A 20,798-nucleotide genomic window follows, 5' to 3' on the forward strand; every position below is an offset into this window, starting at 1 on the left:
ATGGCCTAAGGAAATTCTGACTTAGAGGAAGAAGATGATGCTTCTGGGCAAGTATACTTGAACTTAAATAAAAATTGCATTTATTTTCAAAACAAAACTTGTTTCCCTAATGAGTGAACTAATTGATGATTTCCAAGAATTAACTTCTAATAGGGATGAGTTGTTCAACAGTCTTCCAAGTCTAAAATTTGATCTCATTAATTTAAAATCTTGCAAGAATATAGTTGAAGAAGAAACTGCACTCCCAAGAAATAGGTTACACAACTTGATTCTTTAAACAATGATTTTAAGTCTGAAGTCCTAAAACTAACACTCACTAAAAATAGAAAAAGGTCATGAGTATGGAACAAGAAAGTGTTGAACTTGAATTAGTCAAGTACAAAAAAAAATGTAATGATGCAACAGATATGGTGAATAAACTAAGTCAAGAAGTCCCTAAACTAAATCTTGACCTTGAAAGAGCAAACAGGTGGACAAATTCTTCAAGAATTATTCATAAGTTAATGAAACAAATCACAATGAAAAGGCAGGTTTGGGTTTCCACAAAAGTCTTGATGATCCTAAGACTTATGTTATATCTGTGGTAATATTGGACATTCAACCACTGAATGTCCTGTGGCTGCTAAAAGAAGATCTAGTAGTCATAACCTGGCTAATAAGTTTTCTAAGACCAAGAAGAAAAAAATTGATTTTGGTTAGAGAAACAGGTCACATTACATGTTGCCTGCATGGACTAGAATAAATTTAATTCATCCATTTACTCATAAAACAGGATCCAAGCTTGTCTGGGTTCCTAAGTCTAACCATTGATCTTTTGCATGAGAAGGTGAAAGGAAGCAAAAAGCACTGGTACCTGGATAGTGCTTACTCAAGACATATGACTAGTGATAAGAAAAAGTTTCTTTCACTCTCCAAAAGAAATGAAGGAGAAGTTTCTTTTGGTGATGGCAAAAAGGAAATCATTACTGGAGTTGAAAAAATAGGCATATCTGAATCAAGAGCATTGGAAGATATCTATATTGTAGAAGGATTAAAGCACAACCTGCTGAGCATTTTACAACTATATGATAACGGTAATAAAGTTATTTTTACTTCTGCAGGAGTCAAAGTCAAAAGGAAGGACACCAAAGAGATTGTGCTCACTGCAAGGAGATACAGAAATGTATACAAAGCTGACATAATGGTAATGCCAAGAATAGAGTTAACCTGTCTGAGTGCAATGGAAAATGTTCCCCTACTTTGGCACAGGAGACTTGGACATGCAAGTCTAAAATAGCTAAACATACTTTCATCCAAAGATATGGTATTGGGTTTGCACAAGACCAAGTTCAAGGAAGAAAAGGTATGTAGTGTTTGTGTAAAGAGAAAGCAGGTAAGATCTTATTTTAAGTTAAAGAACCATGTCAGCACTACCAAGTGCCTCGACCTGGTCCATATGGACTTGTGTGAACCAATGAGACTTTAAAGCAGAGGTGGAAAAAGGTATATTTTTGTGATTGTTGATGATTATTCCAGATTTACCTGGACATTGTTTATAGCTTCTAAAGAAGATGCCTTTGATGTCTTTACTATTTTCATCAAGAAAATTGAAAAGAAACTGGGCACTTCTCTAGTTTCCATAAGATCTGACCATGGTACAGAATTTGAGAATGTCAAAATTTTAGAATTTTGTTCTACAAATGGTATAGATCATAACTTTTCTTCTCCCAAAACACCACAACAAAATGGAGTGGTAGAAAGAAAGAATAGAACCTTGGAAGATATGGCTAGAACAATGATGCTTGCAGGAAATCTTGCTCAAAACCTTTAGGCTGAGGTAATTAGTACTGCAGCATACATCATAAATAGATGCATGATCAGACCTATTCTAGAGAAGACTTCCTATGAATTACAAAAAGGAAAAAAGTCAAACATTTCTCATTTTAGAACTTTTGGTTGTAAATGTTTCATTCATAATAATGGAAAGGATAAACTAGAAAAACTTCATGCTAAAAGTGATAAGAGAATCTTCTTAGTTTATTCACTTCATAGTAAGGCTTATAGTGCTCTAAACAACATAACAAACTATGTTGAAGAAAGTGTGCACATAGTTTTTGATGAATCCTATGTTAAGACTAACCTGCAGGAAGGAAGTGACTCTAAGAAATATGTTACACAACCTGGTTCATCGACTGGAGCTACCAAAAATAGAGGCACCTCAATAGGGGAAACTATAATTGGATGCACAGTGACAAGGGAAACTGAGCCACCAACTACCCTAGCTCAGAACATCCGTAGTGATCCTAGTAGCTCACTAGGTTTGGTCCCAAAAGGTTACAAGTATCAAGGATCATATCCTATTGAGAATGTTCTCATTGATCTCACTTCTGGTATCACCACAAGGTCTGGATTAAAAAGCATGTGTACTTTCAAAGAATTTTTGTCAGAAATTAAGCTAAAAAAAGTAACTGAGGCACTGCTTGATACTGATTGGATTATATCCATGCAGGAAGAGTTAAATTAGTTTGAGAGAAGCAAACTATGGCACTTAGTTCCCCTTCCAAAACACAGAAGAGTAATTGGGACTAAGTGGGTGTATAGAAATAAGGTTAATAAGCATGGAACAGTTACAAGGAACAAGGAAAGATTAGTGGTCCAAGGGTACAATCAAGAAGAAGGCATAGATTTTGATGAGACGTTTGCTCCTATAGCCAGAATTGAAGCAATTAGATTACTTGTTACTTTTGTTGCATATATGGAATTCATTCTCTATCAAATGGATGCTAAGAGTTCATTCTTGAATGGCATTCTCAAAGAAGAGGTGTATGTCAAACAACAGCCAGGAGTTTCCTGATCATGTTTATAAACTGGACAAGGCTTTGTATGGACTGAAACAGGCTCCAAGAGCTTGGTATGAGAGATTATTAGAAAAAAATTTGGAGCATGGTCACACTAGAGGTAAGATTGAATACACTCTTTTCTTAAAAACTAATGGAAAAGATCTGTTGGTCGTGTAGGTGTATGTTGATGACATTATTTTTGGCTCCATGACTCATGATTTTGCTAAACTCATGAGTTGTGAATTTGAGATAAGCATGATGGAGGATCTAAACTTTTTCTTGGGCTTACATATTAAACAAACAATATCTGGAACCATGATCCATCAGCAGAAGTATTTCAAGGAACTTGTCAAAAAAATTTCCACGAAAAAGGCAAAAGAGATCAACACTCCAATAGCCACTGCCACAAAACTTGATTTGGATGAAACAGGTCCTAATGTGGAGCAAAAGTTGTACAGAGAAATGATACGATCATTACTGTATCTCACAGCAACCAGGCCAAATATTGTGTTCAGTGTGGGGCTATGTGCAAGGTTTCAAGCAAATCCTAAAGAGTTTCATTTAAAATCTGTGAAAAAAAGTTTTAGATATCTCAAAGGAACCAGTAATCTTGGCCTATGGTATCCAAAAGGTAGTAATTTTAACTTGGTAGGATACTCAGATGTTGACTATGCAGGATACTTAGTGGACAGAAAAAGCACCATAAGTATGGCATACTTCCTTGGATCATGTTTAATTATCTGGTCCACTAAGAAACAAAACTCAGTAGCCTTGTCTACTGCTGAGGCTGAATATGTTGCTCCAGGATCTTATTGTTCTCAGTTGTTATGGATTAAACGACAACTCATAGACTTTGGTGTAGATGTAGGATGTGTTCCTATTTTCTGTGACAATACAAGTGTCATTAATATTGCTAAGAATCCTATTCAACATAAAAGAACCAAATATATTGATATTAGAAATCACTTTCTTAGAGATAATGTTGGAAAATGTCTTATATCAATCATGTTTTGCTCCACTGAAGAACAAATTGTTGATATATTCACTAAGGCATTAAGCAGGGAACACTTTGAAAAAAATAGGTTACCTTGGGGATGATTAAATTGCATAAATATACCTCAATAATTGATTAGAAAAGACAATGTGCTTTTAAGTGTTTGTTGATTAATCCAGTCTTACACATTTAATTGTGTCCTAATTCTAAGATTTTAAAGTAATCTGACATATTTGTGTATTGGTCTTGTAGAGATGCTGAACCATTCAAGCAACTTTGTCCATCTTATACAAAAAGGTTACGGTATGATTATATTTTACCTATAATTGCATTAAGAGAAACAAGTATACTACATGGTTCCTTGCTACTCCCTTAAACCGACAAAAATCCAAGAGTCCCACTTTTTCAAAAAGACTGCCACCACTTTCCCATCATCTCTAAACATCTTCATCATTACGTTTCTCTACCAAATACACTCCATCTATGATTCAACTTCTTTTACTTCACCTTAAATACATTTCTTTTCCTCTTTCATCACTAATTCTCTTCACCAACCAAAACTCAACTTTCTAGTTTTCTCTCAACTATGGCATCAACTTCTAAATTCTTAAATCTCCATAACTTCACTACCTCACCTTTCACTAAAATCATTCTCCATCCCACTGCAAATAAAATTCCTCTCATTCCCCCTGCCATTAAAATCAAACAATCCGATTTTGCAGCATTCAAAAACTTTAAAAACCCCTTTGCCAATGTTTCATCAAATCCTTCATCCTCTTCTATACCCTCAGTACCACCTCTGATCCCTCTCCAAATTGTTGACCCTGATGATGTTCCTATTGCAGACCTGATTTCACGAAATTCTAGATCTAAATCAAAATGAAAACCCTCTTTACCTACCATTGATATTGATGACCATGTTCTTGCTAATCCTTCCTCTGTAGTACCCACTCCCAAAACTCCTCATACTCGGGGTAAAAAACAATAAAAATACACTTTCTTGGCTAAATCTCTTCTAGCAAGCAAAAGGAAACACGTTGCTACATCTAGTACTTCTCCTCCTCATCGTGCACACTCTCCTAATATTCTTCTTCGTTCAGTCCATAAAAAGAAGACGATCATAGAAAAAGCTCCAAAACTCTCTTCTTTTCATAAACCCTCATCCCAGCCAAAAACCACCCCTACCCCAAAAGCTTTCTCATCTTCTAAAACCACTTCTAAGAATCACTCTCATTTGAAGAAATAGGTCAACAAACCTGTTCCCTCTGAGTCTTCTGAGTCTGACTCACCTCTTGATATTGTTGTTGAGTTGGATCTTGATTTTGAAATTCATGAACCATCTACAAATTAGAACACTCCTGAAGAACACTATCTCCATTTTCAAAAGCGAAAGCTAGTTAATGGATGTGTTATTAGTGGTTTTAAAGGTGTTTATATGACTACTATGTTGGGAAAATTAGAGGTCCAAGGGTAGTCACACCTATTTCTTCAGGGTGACTTACAAAGAAGGTTTGCCAAGCCTGAGGTATATGAGTTCTATACAAACGGGGTAGCTATTGGTGAGATGTTCTCTACAACTGTTCGAGGGGTCACCGTGAATCTTTATGTTACTGATATAGCTAGAATCTTGCGCATTCCTCCAAGGGGTTGGGGTCACTATGTCAAGGGTATTTGGCCACCTCTTGATAATTTTGTATCTTCCCTTGACATATCTCGTAAGCTTTCTGGTAACCTTCACCTGGTCAATCATTGTAGGGTTCTTAAGAGAGAAATGCCTTCACTCCATCAACTTTATTTTGAAGTGGTTCACAAAATAATCACCCCTACAAAGGAATGAAGGACTGTAGCTAACTTTTTGACCTTACTCTTATGGATTTTCTAGACACTGAAGTGAAAATTGATCTACCTAGGCTTATCCTGATGCATATGCAAAGGGTTCACCTCAAGGAAGTGAATGGCCATTCTTTTCCTTACAAATTTTGGCTCACCCCTATATTTGAGGAGTTTGGTGTACCTTTCCAAGTGTGGTCTTTGCAAACCACCAAAGTTATTATAGGGAGTATGAACCATGTGCAACTACTTGTTTCTATGAGGAGTGCATACAACACTGTGCAACGCCTAAGGAATGCGCTTGCAGCTAAAGATGCTGAGTTGGAGGTTGCTCAGGCTGTATTAGAGGCTTCTCAAGCTTTCCATGATGATGAGAAGAGGGCTCTACTAGCTTAAATTACCTCTCTAACAGCTTTCTTGAACGTGAACGATCTAAGAATGTTTATATTGTTCACAAATTAGCCTCCCTTATCCCCTCCTCTTTATCTACTTAGTTCCTATCCTAGTGCCTTAAAACTGTCTTCTTTGCTCCCTTCCCTGGTTACTTGTTATCTCTTATGCAAATTTTCGGTAATTTTAATTGTATCCTATTTTTGAATGAAATGGACTTATTTGCTTAATTGTGTACTGCTCCTGTTTTTTCATAATGCATTAATTCTCTCTTACTCTAAGTTTTGATTATTTTAGTGATAGCCCCAGTGGCCATGGATTATTAAACCATTTTTACTTTTTGGGCCCAACTTTTCGATGATGTCAAAAGAGGGAAGAATAGATTATGTAATGCTTACAACTCAATTGAATAACTTGTTTCATTATGTGTTCTTTTATCTAATCCTTTATTGAGAATGTCAGGACTTTGTGATGGATGTTGTGTTTGTCAACATTAAAAAGGGGAAATTTGTTAGGACGCTGAAGTTTTGATGATGGACATATGAATGAAACATGTTGTGCAAGCTGGTCCACACAAGTATAGAAAGAACAGTCACAGGCAAAACTACTGATAAGATAAAAATACGTAAAGTTAGGAGTGGATAAGCAAGAAGTTTCAGATATGTTCTCTACACTTATCACATGCAGCAAAGAGGTTGAAAAAGAGATAAATACAAACATCTGAAGATTGGGCAAACATAGGATTCCTACTTGGTCAAAGAGACATAATGCAATAAGGAGTGAAACTACTTAGAAGAGTCCTATTGAAGAAAGAAGTACACATCATCCGAAGGACTCAAATCAGAGCAGGCTTAAATAAAAGATATGATATTCAAGAGTCTCACTTATGCACTAAACAAGAAAATCATCAATTAGCAAATCTATTCAATAACTTGAAGAAGAACCTGGTCCTTTACTTAGCAAGTCGTAGAATCTATGTAATAGGTTGGTTCTTTGAGTTGTAATGAGTCCTTGTTCTAGTCTTAGTAAATTATAAACTGAGTTAGGAGTCTTCAAGTTAGGAAACTCGAAGACTTGAGTACACTTATCTTGGAAAGATTTGTGTTATTGTGGAAATAGGAGTTAGAAGTTTTAATTCCTAATTTACAAGAAGTCTTGTAATTTGTTGATTGTTAAGGCTCAAGAGTATTAGTGAAGTTGGGGTTAAATCCTTTAGAGGTACAGGTCGTGATTTTTTACACCTTTCTTGAGTCGGGTATTTTTCATGTAAAAATAATTGTCTTCAGTTTTACTTACGTGGACCACGTTAGTTAACTTGTTCCACTGATAGGCAACTATTAGAGTAAAATACAAAAATCAGTAGGGTACGCACTCTAACACTTGGGAACTCGATTCCCTTAAGGTTGACATAAGAAGTTGGTGTTTGATTTTACGAGTTTTAGGGGTCTTTGTGTTTGATGCACGTGTTGGTTCTTATTTCTTCGTAGTCTTTTATGTCAACTTATCTATCTTTATTTTCACGTCTTGTTGTGTTTTGAATTCCTTAGGTTAGTTTCATCTTATATCTTCGATTCCATATCATACACTTTGACATACAAAACCACTTTTCTGATAATTTTGTGGTAGTTGTCCTTTGACCATGTCTAATTGCGCAACTTGTATTCCACTATTCCCAAAAATGAAAATAGGAATAGCTTTAGTGAGCTTTCTTTGGGGTTTGTACGGCAACTATAGTCGCATTCGGAAGTATGCAATCTTAACAATATTCTATAGTAGCAGCCTGTCCTGTAAAGGAAAATATGTTCTATAGTTTCACCCATAGATATTGTACAAGAACTGCATTTTGTATCCATGACTCAGTTTGAGATTCTAAGTATGCAATCATAACAATATTCTACAAAGATTACACTTGTCAAGAAGGATGTCAACTAGACAATGATAACTAAGTGGTATTTGAAACAGCTTAGCGAATGCAAATTTCTTTCTTGATTTATAGAGATGTAAAACAAAAAAACATGAGATCCAATCAAGTAGTATATTTATGCCAAAAAAGCTTAGGACTAGAATTGGTGAGGTACACAAGGCCAAGACAATAGTGCAATGCCATGTCAATGCTTGAAGGCCCCGATAGCAAGCTACCGTGGTGAACTTTCCCCTCAAAAAAGATCTTAATATCGTATGGGTCAATGACCCACACATCAGATATTAAACTGATAAGAACAAATACTACACTTAATCTTAGCCAAAAGGCCGAGAAAGGTATGTTTTTCCATGAATTGCTTAGACTGATTTTGTATCCTATTTCTTCAATAGGGGATCTCTTGTCCCGTTGATGTGGGACTAAAGGATCTATTTAAATAAGCAGAAGGGAATGAAGATGAATCTAAAAAATCTGCTGCTTTCTTTAATTTTTTACAGTTACAAGTTACATTCATAATATTCCTTGAAATAAAGTAAAGAAGAGTGGAGTTTTACTGAAAAAAGAAGAATAATTTGCATTATTAAGACTTAAGTCATTACAATTTATTGACAGTATGAGATTGATGATTTTGCAGTTATGTTGGCCACGAATTTGTGCTCCTAATCGAGTTATAGGCTTCAAACAACTTGGTAGACCTTCTTCCTTCTTAAGATCAGTAGGGACCCGAATCAGCTACAAGCTTAAGGGCGCAAAGGGGTTCATCCAAACCCCCTGGATTGGAATTGGCTTCTTATATTTTGATTTTTCTTAGTAAAAATCCTGGACCACTAACTGGATGCACATACAAATATGTGATCTGTTCGTACTTTCGAACGTGATTCTGCATAATTGAGAAAACACGTGTACGTAAGAAGTTTGGAATCAAGTATAATTTTGAGGTAATCCACATGATTCTAGCACATTTGTATGTTGTAACATGTTCGTATGTATTGTCTATTATTCATGTAAGCATTATGTTTTTGGAATGCTTTCATTGCACATCGTTTCCATCAACATGACTGCCCCTGCTCTTTGAAATCACTAAATTCTATCAGTCTCTTAAAGCTCTTTTGAGGTAATTTTTGCTCCTCAATTATTTGTCTGAACTTCATATTGTTTAGAAAATAAACATAATATGTTTTCTCTAGAGTTTTATAGTTCTAAAGTTGCATTTAACTTAATTCTTTGTGATTATTAATTTGTTAATCTTATGAATAAAAAATTTGCTTGAGTCGCCATGGAGGGTAGTTCCTCTTGCTCTTCTAAGATGATTTTTGCTCTGTTGTTTTGACAGGCACTATTGTTTGTTACTGCAATATTCTAGGCATAAAGAAGATACAGAAATAATGTTACGTGGAGTTTCAACTTGTAAGATCAATGAGCAATTTAGTGCGACTGAAATGGTTCTTCCTTTTATTGATGTTGAGGCACAAAACAATACAGATAATTCAAGGAAGTTGATCCTTGAGTCACAAATCGCTTTGGGGAAGATATCGACTAGATTTGTGAAAAAGATGAGAGTGTTAGGTTTGCCTAATTCAGTTATGGCTAATGAATCAGGGCAAGATGTGGCTAAATAAGGCAACTCCACTTCTGAAAATTCCAGTAATGAATGGACTTTGGTGTCACATAAAGAAAAACTGGTATTTTTAAGTCATCAAACAATCAGATTTTGCACCAAAAAAAGATTCTACACATGTTGGATGTAACAATTTAGTTGAATGTACTCAGTTTGACGTGTGAGAACTTTGGACAGCATGAAGAGATAACAGTTGGGGTCTTTTCACTCAATAATTGAACAAGCTAAGCACAGTGAGCAAACGGGGAAGTTCGTACAACAATCTCACAATACGCATGTTGATCAACAAGTTCTTGTGACACATGAAAAGGATTTCATTATTACAGAGGTATATATCTACCATGGTTTTTTCAAATGAACATTACTTCACTTCCTAACAGTAATTTAAGTTGTCAAGCACTTAAATTTGTGCCTACAAGTATAGAAGATTGTTGAGTTGAAGAGAATTGATCAAGAAGAAAGATGTAGTACAGCTAAGTAGAAAGGAGACAATGCAGTGGAGTTGTTAATTGTAGATTTAACTGGAGTATAGATAATTGTAATAGTAATAAGATTTTGTAAGTGGGAGTTTGCTTATAACATGTGACCATTATGTGAGGTAGTTAGAGGAGAGAGAGTCGGTTAAAACACACTATATAAGGGTGAATAGTACAGCTGGAAGTGGTGTAAGGTGCATTATCTCAAAAGAAAAAATGTAAAAATTCTATCTCTACTGTATGAAGTTTAGCTTGTTGATTGCATAACAAAGTTTCATCTAGATCACTAAAATTCATCATGGTATCAGAGATTTAGGTTGAAGAATCTACCAAAATCAAGTAATTTTTTCTTTTATGTTTTCTAAAAATACTGAATTTGAGAAGTTTCAACAATGGCGAAAACATAAAATTCACAAAGTACTGAGAATACAGTCGTAGATCCACATATGGATCACAATCATCCGTTGCATTTTCAAGCATCGAACACACTTGGAGTGGCTTTGATTCATATGAAGCCAACTAGTCCGAAAAACTATGGTGTTTGGAGTAGATCTATGCGTCTTGCACTGCTAGTCAAAAACAAACTTGGATTTGTTGATGGCACTTGTGTGAGAAGCTCATTCAAAGGAGCATTACTGGCAAAATGGGAAAGATGTGATGCAGTGGTACTTTTATGGATAAGTGCAGCTGTGGCAGCGGAGTTATTGACGAGCATTATTTATGCTTCTAGCTCGAAGAAGATTTGGGATGATTTTAAGGAGAGATTCGACAAATCAAATTTGACTAGGATTTTCTACTTGTGGAAGAAAATCAGTATGTTAACTCAAGGAACTGATACAGTAACAGTGTACTACTCAAAGATGAGATATCTTTGGGATGAAATTGATGTGATGATTCTATCGCCTTCCTACAATTGCGATGAATCAGTGCCTTACGCAGAGCACATTAAGCAATAGAGACTATTACAGTTTCTTATTGGATTGAATGAGAGTTATGCACAGATAAGGAGCTCTATCTTGTTGAATGCAATAGTTCCAACCATAAATTAAGCTTATTCCATAGTTGTACAAGAGGAAAGCCAAAGGAGATTAGGAGTGATAGATGCTAGAAAAGAGCCATTAGTTATGTGTGCAAGAAGACAGTCAAATGCTCAGTATCATAACAATCAAAGGATGAGTCAGGCACAAGGGAGATATCTACAAACTCAATCACAAAATCATTATACACAACAGTCATTTCAATGAAAGAGGTTTGGAAGTTGTTTGTGAACATTGTGGTTACAAAGGCCATAGAAAAGAAACTTGCAACAGAATTGTAGGATTTCTAGCAGATTTCAAAAGTAAAGGGAAAGGGCAAATTGAAGGAATTAAACCTCAAGATAACAGTGCATCAATGGAAGCAGGAAATAGCAGGTAAAAGAAAGACACAGGTAAATAGTGGAATTTTACAGGTGGATACTTTACTAGGGATCAATATAATGATATGCTGAGAATGATAAGTCCTAAACCAACAGATAGTTACAAAATAAATGCTCTGGCAGGTATGGCGATTTTGAGTAGTGATGTTACTGATTTAGATTGGGTAGTTGACTCAGGTCCTACACATCATATTACACATTGTGAGAAGCTATTGAAAGAGATTAAAATGATAAAGGATTCAGAAAATAATTGAGTGCAGATACCTACTGGAAATAGAATACAGGTTACACACATAGGAAATACTTCATTTTTAGGAGATTATTGCTTAAAGGATATGTTATATGTGCCAGATTTTAAGTTTAATCTGCTTTCAGTCTTAAAACTAACTAAGGATCTCAGGTGCATGGTGTTCTTCTACCCTGATTTTTATGTATTACAGGTACTCTTCAGTGGGAAGGTGATTGGGATTGGTAGAGAATCTGAAGGCCTTTACATTCTGAAACATCATGTTGAACCCAAAGTTGGAGTAGTGATAAGAGATAAGGATAAGCAGAAGTTGTTGCATATGAGACTGGGAATCCTTCCTCACAGGTTATGTAACACATAGCAGGAATAGGTGGTGAAGTAGATACAGATGAACACCAACACTGCATGATATGCCCTTTAGCTAAACAGTGTAGACAAAAAATTCCAGTTAGTAGCTCTAAATCTACAAGTATGTTTCAATTAGTTCATTTGGATGTATGGGAACCTCACAAGCACCCCACTTATGATAGAAAACATTATTTCCTAACCATAGTAGATGATTATAGTAGGTTTACTTGGGTAACATTGTTGCACTCTAAGAAGGATGTTGATGTTGCTGTTAAACATTTCATTTCTATGGTCTGTAATCAATTTGGTGTTGGAATTAAGACGTTGAGATATGATAATGGGACTGAATTTTTCAATGCATATATGAATGATTTGTTGTAACAATATGGTATTATACATCAGAGTAGTTGCCCACACACACCACAACAAAATTGTGTGGTTGAAAGAAAACACAGGCATTTGTTAGAGGTAGGCAGGGCCTTGAAATTACAGTCACAAGTCCCGAGTAGGTTTTGGGGTGATTCTATTTTGACAACAGCCTACTTGATAAATAGATTACCTACAACCTTATTGCATAGTAAATCTCCCTATGAAAGGCTATTTGGACAACCACCTATTATTGCACATTTAAGAGTATTTGGTTGTTTATGTTTTGCAAGTATGTTGCCAAAAGGAGATAAGTTTGATGTGAGAGCAAAGAAGTCAGTGTTACTTGGCTATTCCACTACACAAAAAGGATACAATCTTTATGATTTACAGACACAGAGTGTGTTCATCAGTAGAGATATGACTTTCAAGGAGCAATTCTTTTCGTTCAAAGCAACACCACATAATGCTGATGCAGAGAATCTTGCACCTTTACTCTCACCTTTTGTTTGTGATGCAAGTATTTTAGCTGATGCTCAAGGGATTCCACCACTATATAACTTAGTAGAGTCAAGCTTATCAGAAGACTCTACACAAAATATATCTTTTGCAGTTGATGAACACATGACAGAGTCTAATGCAATTGTCCATGAAGTACCCCCTACACTTGCTCTCCCTTCTGCATCATCTACAGATCCTAACCTTGATTCATAACCTATAGTTGTTGTTTTAGCAAGGAAAACTACACGAAGTACAAAGCCTTCAATTTGGATCAAGGACTATGTTGTTCCTGCAAAATCTAGTCCTCATTGTATTACAAATCATATGAAATATGATTACTTATCTTTCAAGTATCAAGAATATCTTACAGTTTTTTCAGCAATGTTAGAGCCTCAATCCTTCAAGGAAGCTGCACAAGATAAGAAATGGATCTCAGCTATGAAAGAAGAGATTCAAGCCCTAAAAGATAATCACACTTGGACCATTATGGATTTTCCAAAAGGAGCACAACCTATTGGTTCTAAGTGGGTATACAAGATCAAATATAAATCAAATGGTGAGGTGGATAGGTTTAAGGCCAAACTTGTTGTAAAAAGTTACACTCAAAGAGAGTGATTGGATTATCATGAAACTTTTTTCCCTGTGGCTAAGATGGTCACTGTCAGAACAGTAATAAGCTTGGTTGCATCTTCTGGTTGGGCTCTGTTTCAGATGGATGCCAATAATGCATTTTTCTAAGGAGATTTACATGAAGATGTTTACATAGAATTGCCCCTTGGTTTTCATAGACAGGGGGAGAATAAGGTGTGGAAATTACAAAAGTCCCTTTATGGGTTGAAATAAGCATCTAGACAGTGGAACATTAAGTTCACTAATCCTTTGTTGCATAAAGGTTTTTGTTAGAGCTCTCATGATCACTCTCTTTTTACCAAGAAGCAAAGGGGAGATGTGGTTGTGCTTCTTGTATATGTAGATGATTTTCTCATCACTGGTTCTAATCCTTAGATGATTCAAGAAGCCAAGTTCATCCTACATCAACACTTTAAGATGAAGGATTTGGGGCAATTAAGGTACTTTTTAGGTATTGAAGTGATGCAATCTAAGGAAGTTATTTTACTTAACCAGAGAAAATACACACTACAACTTATTGCAGAGACAGATCTTAGTGGAGCTAAACCTATTAGTACACCTCTTGAGTTCAATCATAAGCTTACCAGTTTAGAGTTAGATCAGCACATGGGACTTATTTCTGATCCTGAACTAAAAGATGTCACTAGTTATCAAAAATAAGTGGGAAAATTATTATATCTCACTGTCACAAGACCAGATATTTGTTTTGGAGTTCAAGTACTTAGTCAATTTATGCAACACCCTAAGGTATCACACTGGGAAGTAGCACTTAGAATTGTTAAGTACCTGAAAAAAGAACCAGGTCTTGGTGCTCTACTTAAGAGATATACTGCTACTCAGTTGATAAGTTATTGCGATTCAGATTGGGCAGCCTGTCCCAATACTAGAAGATCAGTAACCGGATATGTTGTCAAATTTGGAGATTCATTGACCTCTTGGAAATCTAAGAAGCAATAGACTGTAAGCAGGAGCTCAGCAGAAGCTGAGTATAGAAGTATGGTACCAGTAGTTTCAGAACTTGTGTGGCTTGCAGGACTATTAAGGAAACTAAATGTTGAGGTTACAAATCCTATCAAAGCGTACTCAGATAGCAAAGCAGCAATTCAGATAGTTGGGAATCCCATGTTCCATGAAAAACCAAACACATAGAGATAGATTGTAACTTTATTAGAGATAAAGTAAAATCAGGCTTCATAGATCCTCAACACTTGTTGGCAGACATATTGACTAAGGGACTTGGAATTGGACAACATGAGTCCTTGTTATCCAAGCTAGGTGTGTTGGATGTGTTCCAACCACCAGCTTGAGGGAGAGTGTTGAGTTGAAGAGAATTGATCAAAAAGAAAGATGTAGTACAGCTAAGTGGAAAGGAGACAATGCAGTGGAGTTGTTAATTGTAGATTTAACTGGAGTATAGATAATTGTAATAGTAATAAGATTTTGTAAGTGGGAGTTTGCCATATAACATGTGACCATCATGTAAGGTAGTTAGAGGAGAGAGAGTCAGTTAAAACACACTATATAAGGGTGAATAGTACAGCTGGAAGTGGTGTAAGGTCCATTATCTCAAAAGAAAAAATGTAAAAATTCTCTCTCTACTGTATGAAGTTTAGCTTGTTGATTACATAAAAAAGTTTCATCTAGATCACTAAAATTCAACAAAGATACAAATGAAATTAAACTGAAAAGTGTTAAATATAGACAAATCCCTCTTTTTAAAACAAATTAAAGAGGAATATGCATCAAATATATTGGGATATAATTAATGAATAGAAAATAATAGTGATGTACCAAATTCAGTTCTTTTATTCCATTTCCAGTGGTTGAAAATGAAGAAACATGAAATCCAGTCAAAAAACTTAGGACTAGAATTGGTGGGGTGCACCAAGCCAAGGAAGTAGTGCAACGCCAAGGCGACGCTTGAAGACCCTAATAGCAAGCTACCATGGTGGACCTTCCCCCTCCAAACATTGAGTTAATATCATGTGGACCAATGGCCCACATATCAGATATTAAACTGATAAGAATTAATACTACACTTGATCTTAGCCAAAAGGCCAAGAAAGGTATGTTTTTCCATAGGGTGCTTGGTGTAGAGGCGGATCGAGGATCCGGACTCTCTGGGTGCCAAGTAAACTTATCGACAGGAGTGGAGTCACCTTCGATGAAGGATGGTCAGATGCACACCCTTCGTCGAAAAATTATGTGGTGAATAGAGGTTAAATGTTAATCATAATGAATGTATATTTAATTTTGCACACTCTTAACATAGCTGAGAATAAAATTTGCACATCCTTCGCTGAATTTCTAGCTCCGCCACTGCTTATCGATTAAATTAATCAAACTATTCATGTTTTGATATATAGGACAATTAATCAACCAATTAATTAAAAAACAATAATAAAATGATAAAACTTGATCTTTCAATAATATTACTAATATCATAATATAATATTCCTAATTCATTTAAATGGTAGAATGTACGCCTGTTGCCCTGTTTTAGTCAACAATGCTTCACAGAAAATAATTTTGTAGAACGTATGCCTGTTGCCCTATTTTAGTCAACAATGCTTCACAGAAAATAATTTTAAAAAACAAAATGCTGCAAACCGGGTCAACAATGTTTCACAGAAAATAATTTTAAAAAACAAATGCTGCAAACCGAGATCGAACACACGACCTATAATGCTGCAAACTGGATGCAAACCGAGATCGAACACACGACCTATAATGCTGCAAACTGGATTCGAACACAGGACCACTTTGCCACTTGCACTAGATAGTGCTTTGGTATTATGGGTGGCAGATTTAATATTTGACTATATCAATGTGTGTGTGTATATATATATATATGTGTGTATATATATATATATATATATATATATATAGCGTGCCACCCCAAAGCAATGAATAGATCTGCCCGGGGCTTGGACTCTTTTTGTATCCTATTTCTTCAATAGGAGTTCTCTTGTCCCGTCGATGTGGGACTAAAAGAGCTATTTAAATAAGCAGAAGGGAAATGAAAACATATATAAAAAAATCTGCTGCTTTCTTTAATTTTTTGTAGTTATAAGTTGCATTTATAATATTTCTTGAAATAAAGAAATGAAGAGTAATTTGCTTTATAAGTCTTGACAATTTGTTGCCAGCGTGAGATCTATGATTTTGCACTTAAGTTGGCCGCTAATTTGTATATGTAAAGTCAACATCATTTTGATGCATATATATAGTATGTGTTGAATTTTCTTTGTTTCTTCGTGTATTTAGTTCTTAAATTATATTTTGAAGCTTCATAGTAAAAATGCTAGTGTACTAGAGTTTAGTCACAATATGGGGCGATTGTCACAGGTTGCTGGAGTACTAGAGTTTACCTCTTCGGGTTATCGAGTTGTAACATTAAAATTGCTCTATGAAGTTAGAAAAGTTTTGAGGCAAATTCTACATGTCATAGGTCATGGTTTTCTTTTCTGTAAAAGGAGGTTTTCATTTCACGTAAAATAGTCGTGTTCCTTAGGTTTACTACTTTAGTGATTGTTGTATATAACAATAACAAATGAAAGAAAAGCTTAAGAAGAGATTGGGGGTGCACCAAACCAAGGTAATAGCGCCTTCATTACTCATAAAGGCCCCGGTAGCAAGCTACCACAATGAACCTTTCCCCTAAAATTAGAGTTGATATCGTGTGAAAGGATGACGCACATTTCTTAGTGATCATTTTATACATATCATAGTTATGAATCAAGTAAACTAGAGTTAAATATTCGATTTTTGTATGTAGGAGTATAGTAGCTTGAGGAGAGCCACTTGAACAGTCGTTACAAAATGGGGAAACTAGGGGCATCTCCAGTTTTTCTATGGCGTAGGTGCAACTTCTCTTTGAAGTCATCTACGCATAATAAGCTCTTGAACAAAAAATAGAGGGTCTTTGTTAGATGCTGGTAATCTTATGAAAGTGAGTGAGAAAGAAAGGAAATCGCTACTGGTAATAGATTGTGCAGTAATCTTAAACGCAATTTACAACCAATAAATTTGTTAGATATTAGACTGATTAGAACAGATATTGTACTTCATTACATTTTTCATGACCCCTTTTATATCTCATCTGCTCTTACATGTCAATCTTTTATTCAGTCATTGTGGGACTAGAAGAGCTTCTGAACTTCACTATCTCAATAGGATGATGCAGAGTTAAGACAGATTAAAAACTTCTCCCATTTTAATCTATTCTCTAAACTAATAATTTAGTATTTGAAGAAAGTAGAGCGAAATTCGATATAGAAGGTTAATGTAACCCCAACTAATTTGAGATTGAGGTATATAGTTGATCGATTGATAATTAGTATCTTTCTTAGTGATCCTTTTGAACATATCATAGTTGTAAATCAAGTAAACCAGAGTTAAATAGTTGATTTTTGTATGTTGGAATATAGTAGTTTGAGGAGAGCGACTTGAACAGTAGTTACAAAATTGGGAAACTAGGGACATCTCTGACTTTTCAATGGCGTAGGTGCAACTTCACTTTAAAGTCGTCTACGCATAATAAGTTCTTTAACAAAAAATGGAGGGTCTTTGTTAGATGCTGGTAATCTTATGAAAGTGAGTGAGAAAGAAAGGAAATTGCTACTGGTAACAGATTGTGCAGTAATCTGAAACGCAATTTACGACCAATAAATGTGTCCGTATGGAGTGGATAAAACTCCCAGGAACTGATATTCGAATATATATTCAATCCTACTATAAAAGATAATCCAAACTAGATATTTATACGATACATATTGTCTACAACAAACAACAAAAATTTGAAAAGCCTAATCTGATAGTATTTGAAATATTGGTAATTGTTGGAGGCATTTACTTCAGATTTGACTGACTGGTTCCTTGTGCAGTTACAGTTACAGAATCTCTATTTCCCCTTTCACACTTTCTTTTTCTAAAATATGTCTTCAAATGTGCGGTTGTATCAGTCTTCAAAAATGACAATGGAGTTGATCAATGCTCCGTGGTTGCAGCCATATATCGCTCTAATGCTGTTTGGATTGCAACAAGACATGATATAGAAGAAACTAAAATAACAACTAAGGTAATTAGCTACCACAATATAAGTGTGGTTGGCTCTCAAAGTGTTCATTGGTACTGCAGGTTGAATATGTACATTAATACATTTATCTAAGAGAAAGAGGAAGATTAAATGTACTTGTTATGTAGAGAGAGGAAGATTAAATGTATTTGTTATGTAGAAGAACACTTAAATGTGATTCGAGGACTAGATGTGGAGCAATTCGACATAAATTGGTATCTGACTCCTCATAATTTGGTAACCTCAATTCTGTTAACAATTACTCTATACATGGATCATTTTTCGGTTCATACTCGTAATTATTTTAAGTTTTGGATAGAACTAATTCATTGGCACAAATAGTTAATGGGAGAAAAAATTAAGTTATTTGGACCTCAGAGGACTGACAGGACACACACTGCTAGACTTGCTACCTAGTAAGTCATCATCATCGCGAGCTCATGTATGCGATTATGGAAATTGGTTATGTCACAGAGGACCGTGGTGGCACCTTACATTTGGTGATCACACATTTTTATTTGTACTTGGCATCTTAACTGCATATACAATAATAATTACGCCCCAATCCCAAATAAGCTGGGATCAACATATGATTTGTGGATATTAATACTTCATGGTTCATGTTCAATGGTTCCAGTTAACATTTTCTTGCAGGGGATGCAACCTTGTAGAGCCAGATTCATCTGAACCAAGAAGTACTTTCCACACTACGTATAAATTTATGTGTAAAAAGTATTACACCCTAGTTGTATTTGATTTGTCCTATTTTTGGTTTTAATTTAGGAGAAAGGACAGAAACGACACTTCAAATTAAATTATGTCCTCATGAAATTTAAATTCCACTTTCTAGCCATTTCAATTTGTTAACTTGTTCTATACCATTTCTACACACCTTCTATACAGTTTTTATATGTATGTTATACATATAAAGATTATATATGAAAATTATAGGTTCGATACACAATTTATATAATAATTGTAATTTTTTTTACATATTTTATACAACAATTATATAATTTTTATACACTTTCTATATATCTTTTATATTTTTTATACATATACATTTGTTTTCTATATAATAGAAGCACTGGTTTCGACCAGTGCTTGATACTGCCCCTAATTATTCCGTGATTTACTATATTACCCCTAATTAATTATTATAATTCATTTATATATTAGAATTAATAATATTTTTTGATTATATTACCCCTAATTAATTATTATAAGTCATTTATATATTTGAATTAATAATATTTAATTAACAAATAGATATTTATGACATTTGTTTCAACTTCTTTAACCGTGATTTTACTATATCATCCCTAATTAATTATTATAAGTTATTTATGTATTAAAAAATTAATAATATTTAATAAAAAAAATAGATGACATGTCTTCCTATATTATCCCTAATTGCTCCATGATTTACTATATTACCCTAAATTAATTATTATAAGTCATTTGTATATTAGAATTACTATTTTTTTTTACTATATTACCCCTAATTAATTATTATAAGTCGTTTATATATTAGAATTAATAATATTTAATTAAAAAATAGATATTTATGACGTTTGTTTCTGCTGCTTTAACCGTGATTTTACTATATCATCCCTAATTAATCATTATAAGTCATTTATGTATTAAAAATTAATAATATTTAATTAAAAAATAGATGACATGTCTGTTGCCGCTGCTTCAACCATAATTTTGCTAAATATCGCTTATAATTAATTATTATGAGTCATCTAAGTGTTAAAAATGTAATCATATCTTTTTTAAAAAAAAAATAGACATAAAATGATAAATTAACTCTTGATGTACTAAATTAAGTTGACCTCCTTCAACCGTGATTTTACTTTATCACCCTTAATCAATTATTATAAGTCATTTATGTATTAAAAATTCATAATATTTAATTAAAATATTGATTTCGACATGGCTGCTTCAAGAGTTGCGCCGTGATTTTACTATATCACCCCTAATTAATTATTATAAGTTATTTATGTATTAGAAAATTAATAGTATTTAACTAAAACAAGAAAAATATGTGTTTATGACATGTTTGTTGCAACTGCTTCAACCATAATCATCTTTGAGAAGATAATCCAAGACTATGTTGTTAATTAAAGTATCTTTTGTTCCTGTTTTTATATGAAATAAT

General features: G+C 34.5%; 1 protein-coding gene, 1 long non-coding RNA gene and 2 other non-coding genes across 4 annotated transcripts; 1 reads left to right on the plus strand and 3 right to left on the minus strand.

Annotated features, from left to right (window-relative positions):
- Positions 1-3,134: 3,134 nt before the first annotated feature.
- On the plus strand, positions 3,135-4,074 carry LOC124885678 (secreted RxLR effector protein 161-like). The gene is made up of 2 exons (XM_047393921.1): positions 3,135-3,683; positions 4,066-4,074. The coding sequence occupies exons 1-2, from the start codon at positions 3,135-3,137 to the stop codon at positions 4,072-4,074; spliced, it is 558 nt and encodes a 185-aa protein (XP_047249877.1).
- A 4,028-nt stretch (positions 4,075-8,102) lies between these two features.
- On the minus strand, positions 8,103-8,296 carry LOC124886141. Its single transcript, XR_007043230.1, has one exon. It is a non-coding gene; the product is annotated as a U2 spliceosomal RNA (small nuclear RNA).
- Positions 8,297-12,398: 4,102 nt separating this feature from the next.
- On the minus strand, positions 12,399-16,387 carry LOC124900035. The gene is made up of 3 exons (XR_007057620.1): positions 16,238-16,387; positions 13,296-13,336; positions 12,399-13,216 (listed from the first exon to the last, which is right to left on the minus strand). It is a non-coding gene; the product is annotated as an uncharacterized LOC124900035 (long non-coding RNA).
- On the minus strand, positions 15,432-15,627 carry LOC124886139. Its single transcript, XR_007043228.1, has one exon. It is a non-coding gene; the product is annotated as a U2 spliceosomal RNA (small nuclear RNA).
- Positions 16,388-20,798: the final 4,411 nt, after the last annotated feature.

The sequence above is a fragment of the Capsicum annuum genome, chromosome 7, assembly GCF_002878395.1.
Source record: "Capsicum annuum cultivar UCD-10X-F1 chromosome 7, UCD10Xv1.1, whole genome shotgun sequence".
NCBI classification, from domain to species: Eukaryota; Viridiplantae; Streptophyta; class Magnoliopsida; order Solanales; family Solanaceae; genus Capsicum; species Capsicum annuum.